The 5,644-nt window shown below is 26.7% G+C and overlaps 1 protein-coding gene across 1 annotated transcript; it reads left to right on the top strand.

The window, feature by feature from the left end:
• The first annotated feature begins 2,255 nt into the window (after positions 1 to 2,255).
• LOC111614015 (flotillin-2-like) lies at positions 2,256 to 3,869 on the top strand. Its single transcript, XM_023355393.1, has 3 exons — positions 2,256 to 2,465; positions 2,996 to 3,142; positions 3,800 to 3,869. Exons 1-3 carry the CDS (start codon positions 2,328 to 2,330, stop codon positions 3,827 to 3,829), a joined length of 315 nt encoding a protein of 104 aa, XP_023211161.1. The 5' UTR covers positions 2,256 to 2,327; the 3' UTR covers positions 3,830 to 3,869.
• The last annotated feature ends 1,775 nt before the right edge of the window (positions 3,870 to 5,644 follow it).

Here is a 5,644-nt window from a genome sequence, read left to right as displayed (position 1 = left end):
ATAAGTTATTCAAAAAATTATTTTTAAAAATTTCGAACACGATGTATACAAAAATTTATATGGTAGATAAAATAAAAATCATAAATGCATAACCCTCTCATATATAAGCATTTTTTAAGAATTTTATTTTATCTACCATATAAATTTTTGTATACATTATGTGTTGTTCAAAATTTTTAAAAATAATTTTTTGAATAACTTATGTTTGTTGTAAGCATTCCATTTTGGAATTTGTTTCATTATAAACCTGAAGAAGGCCTTGGATAAGGCCAAAAACATTTGAAGTTTTCATAAAATTTATGTTACTGGTGTATAAAGGTTATTAATTTGTTATTCATGTTCTGAAACAAATAGCAAACAAAACATGTGATTAATTTTCTATAAAAATGGCAGAACTTTGTGCCCATTTAGAATTTTGATATTTTTACCATTTAATATTTTTATTTTGACATTTCAGAGTGTAACCATATAAACATAAAATAAATTATAGCTCAATTTTAATATCCAAAAGGTAAATTATTTTCAGTCTAAAATTAACTTAATTTTAAATTAATTACATTGTGGATTTTGACAAAAAGGTAATTAATAATTAGAGACAACATNTTTGATACATTATGTGTTGTTCAAAATTTTTAAAAATAATTTTTTGAATAACTTATGTTTGTTGTAAGCATTCCATTTTGGAATTTGTTTCATTATAAACCTGAAGAAGGCCTTGGATAAGGCCAAAAACATTTGAAGTTTTCATAAAATTTATGTTATTAGTGTTTAAAGGTTACTGATTTGTTTGATTAATTCCAGTAATTCAAGAAGATAGTTTTAGAACATGAATAATGGTTAATACAAGTATATTGAACCCCATACAAAGGGGAGTATGAATGAACTATGAGTATGGTGTAATGGCAAAGTAACCAAAAAGTTAGTAGCACATTTTATGAATATTGACCTTTAATGCATTATATGGAGGTCCACTATAACTATACCATTAAAGAATGTATAATCACTAGTTGTTGGGTTTATTAAAGGGAAAGAACAGGGAAATCAATGGAAGAGATGCATACAGACTCAGCAGAGATTTGGATGACAGCAAAAAGAACACTTCTGGTAAAAGCATAAGACTTTATTTACCACAAAGAGCAAGTTTATGCATTGTGATTTGGAGTATACTCAGTTTTGAAGAATATTTCTGCATTGATTTCAGGGGTGATCTCAGCACTGAACCTTTCAACCTTGCTGCATTTTTTACATCTGGTGGTGGATCTGCCACTTTGGTTATCCTTTGTGTTATGTATTGTAAAAATCTATACTCAACTAGAAAAGTTGTTTGGGAGGAGGCGCTTATCCAAATCTCTGTTGGAAGTTTGCATACATCTCTTCCATTGCTTTCTATGTTTTTTCCCTTTTATAAATTCATAAACTAGTGATTATACATTCTTTCATGGTGTAGTTATTTGTATCAGCTATTATTCATGTTCTTTTTTCTGAAACAAACAATAAATGGAACATTGATTAATTTTCTACAGACTTTGTGACCAACTTGTAGAATAATTGAAATGTAAAAAAATTAGCTTTATTTATGATAATATTTTCATGTTGTATTTCAGTCTATTTTGTTTTTTCACTTATTGTTATGTCACAGTAATTTACTAGATAACACAATTCTCAATACTGTTTATATCTATATATATAAAAATGAATGTATGTCTGTGTGTCTGTCCTTCATGCATTACCACACCGTTTATCCGATTGCCATGAAGCTTTGGGGAGTATTTTAATACACTCCCGCAAAGGTTTCTGGCATAGCACATTTATCCTACGATAGATGGTGCGCATGTATACGAGCATTTTACTGTGTGTTCGATCGATTTCAAATTGTGAAGACCATTTCCCCCCTACAAAAAATATTTCTATATATGCATTTGTTATTTATGATATTTGTAATAATTTTTGTTTAATCACTTTATTTCAATTTTTTNTGATCACACTTCCTTTTTTTAGAATTGTGAGAATTATTCATATTGCAGCTTACTTAGTAGATCAAAAGAAGAAGAATAACAGAAATTGATGCTTCCGAACAATATTTAAAAATGAATCTGTTCTATTATTTTTAAATATTGTTCAAAAGCATCAATATATTGTGCAAAAGTAATAGCAATCATCATCATACTATTATTAATATAATTAAAAGTATTTCCAGTTTTGATAGATAAAGCATGTTTCATTAGTGTATATATATCAAACATTTTGTGAAACATAAACAGTAATCAAATTTTTATTTTAGAACACAGACAGTTGAGGTTGCAAGAGCTGATGCAGAAAAAATTAAAATGATTGGTGGAGCTGAAGCTTATGCAATTGAAGCAGTTGGTAAAGCAGAAGCTGAGCAAATGAGAATGAAAGCAGCTGCTTATAAACAGTATGGAGATGCAGCTATCACAAGTTTAATATTAGATTCCTTACCTAAGGTAAAAATATGTATCCTATATATTTTGGAAACTATTTATAATCTATAAAAAATTTAGAAATGTAAATACTATATTTAATAAAAAGTAAAACACCTGTTGGGATTGTCACCTGTGGACATTTTAAACTATTTTACATATTTGTGCAGAGGCATAGCCTCTAAAGAAAGGTTGTCTTTGCAATGGAAATAGTTGTTCCTGGTGATTAGACATGGCAAGAAAAATTGGACTTGTATCCAGATAAACATCTGGATACAAGTCCAATTTTTCTTGCCATGTCTTTACTTTTTATTAAATTGTAATTTTGCCAGCCCTTTTCTACAAGTAAATACTATATATATAAAATATTTTTTAACTTTTGTTTTATTTCATTAAGAGTTTAATTTCATAAAATAATGAATTAGAATATTTTAAAAATAATTTAAACTATTTGATTTAAAGACTATTAACATGTCTTGTATCATATTAGATTATTTGATTAATTATATTAAATCAGGTATTGCAATTAATATTTATGCATATATTATGTTTAGATTGCAGCTGAAGTTGCTGCTCCTCTTGCTAAAACTGACGAAATTGTCTTGGTTGGCGGAGAAGGTGGTATTACACATGAAGTAAACAAATTAGTTAGCCAACTTCCACCAACAGTACAAGCATTAACTGGAGTTGATTTATCAAAGGTATTATTTAATAACCTATGTTTAAAATAAAAATCATCATAGTTTTTAAGTTTATCAATTAAATTTCATTTTATTTTTAATTTCCAGTATAAAAAGTATATAAATTTTTTTATATAAAATCAAAATTATTCACTTTAAAATTTAAACATTATTCAGTTCTCTTTTGTAATGAAATGTATTTATAAAGTGACTGAAAATAAAAAGTTTTCTAACATATATTAAGAATGCTGTTCATGAAATAAATCATTTTGAATTGATTCCTGAAAAAGTTACTAATAGTTAAACAGCAGATACACAATAAACCTTTTAGCAGACTTAGAAATCTTATTTATTTTACAAAGTTACCAAAGCTAAGATGCTTCTGAAAGCATTTGAAGATAAAGTATTGGAGCTTTGAAAATATTAACATTAATAGATTAAGATTTCTTACTGATTTTAAAGAACAGATACTTCATTGTAATAAATGTGTGTAAAAAATTTGGCATTCAATGTAGAATTGACTTCAGTTACAGTTAAACTGAATATAAGAGTGTCTTTTATTTGTTTTAGCTTTTGTTAATAGTATTGATATAAAATATAATTTAAACTAAAATATAAAGATGATAACATTTTGACAGTACAAATTTTACAATTCAGCAAAGTTTATTTCCTTTCTAGGTGCTTTCCAAAATCCCTGGTGCCAAATAGTGCAAAAGGTATATTGTTATTTGGCAGTTTTATTTACAATGAAAAACATATTTCTAGCTGTTGTGATCCACATTCAATGAATAAAAATAACAAGAAAAATAAAGAAAACAAAAAAGATTCAAGATATTTTGTGGTATAATGTTCGAAAGTAACTATTTTGAACTGGAAGTGTAAAGAAAAAGAACTAAAAAGATTAGTGATAAGTCGAAACTTATTCAAAAATGTTTCATCATCCAAGAAAATGAAGTTTTGCCTTACAGGCTCAGGAGTTTTCATTTGTATTGCTCATTTCCATTATTTTTAATCCAAAATCCATTTTGATTTTTTATCAATGTTCGAAAGTAACTATTTTGAACTGGAAGTGTAAAGAAAAAGAACTAAAAAGATTAGTGATAAGTCGAAACTTAATAAATTCTAGCCATGAAAAAACCCTGGGTCTTCAAATAAACCCAAGGGAATAAATACTTTTTGAAAATAAACTTCTGGGATTTAATTGAGGAAATACAGTATCTCCAAGCTTTAGATAAAATCAAATACCAATATAAATTTTGTTTATAGTTTTCAGATATGTTGTTATATACTGTTCGTGTAGCATCACCAAGTTTGGAATTTAAAGTTAAAAAACAAGTTTTTCTTCAAGATGTTGTTATTGAAAAAACAGAACCAAAATTTGGAGCAAATTTTTGCTTCATTTTATATACTAATGCTAAGACATTTCTATTGGCAGCAAAGTAAGTAATTCTTAGTTTATTACCTGTTCAGATTCTATTTAATGATGAAAGTGTAAAAAAAATTAATTATGATGATTTATATTTATAAAAGTATTCTCATAGTTTTATAATTTAATAAATCTAAAGTGATACAAAAAAATTTTTTTTTTGCAATAGAAAAAAAAATGTGTATATTATACAATCTCAAAAATTATTTTGAGATTGTATAATATACAAATTCAGACAATTCAGACAATTTTAAAGAAAATGTTGTTTATCAACAAATTCAGACAATTTTATCAACAAATTCAGACAATTTTAAAGAAAATGTTGTTTTAGAATGTAAACTCTTAATCAATGTCATAACTAGCTTTTCATTTGCCCAGTGCAAGGTTTCATTTTTGGGCTCCTTAATTTTTTTCAGGAAAATAAAACAGATATGATAAAATAATTGTTTATAAATAATTTTTGTGTACTATACATGTGAAATATACAAGATCATTTACATGTACTTATAAATGAAATTATTGTATACAGTCGACCCCCCTATAATTACGGTCCCTATAATTACGATTCCTATAAAACTACGAAAAAATTGTGACCGGTATCCGTAAAAAACAGTAAAAAACCCCCTATAATTACCTCAAACGTCATCGGGCAGCTGAACTACTTTCCCGCCGTCTGTAGCGCCAACTACGGAGAGATTTCTATCGTTTGGACAGTATTATATAAATTATATATAAATTAGGTACTGTACATATAATTATATATTAATTATATATAAATTAGGTACTGTATATATAAATATATATTAACTTAATTTATTGTAACTTTATTATGATTATATATATTTTTTCCGCCGCGTGGTGTTACGCTACGGAGATTTTACGCTAACTATCATTTGTACAGTATGTAAATTAGCTACCGTAAGTCTAATACATTTGTAATTTAAGTGTAATTTTATACATTTCTTGTGAAAGAAACATTTCTTATTCAACGGCGATAAAAATTATTTATATTAATGATGTCTCCGAAGTTCAACGAAGTTTTCGCAGAAAAATAAGTCATCAGAAAACTTTCGTCATTGCTAATGCTTGTTTTCGTC

The sequence above is a fragment of the Centruroides sculpturatus genome, unplaced genomic scaffold (assembly GCF_000671375.1).
Source record: "Centruroides sculpturatus isolate CEXI.00-Female unplaced genomic scaffold, Cexi_2.0 scaffold1951, whole genome shotgun sequence".
NCBI classification, from domain to species: Eukaryota; Metazoa; Arthropoda; class Arachnida; order Scorpiones; family Buthidae; genus Centruroides; species Centruroides sculpturatus.
Note: the sequence above shows the minus strand (reverse complement) of the source record. Positions and strands in the feature narration are given on the sequence as shown.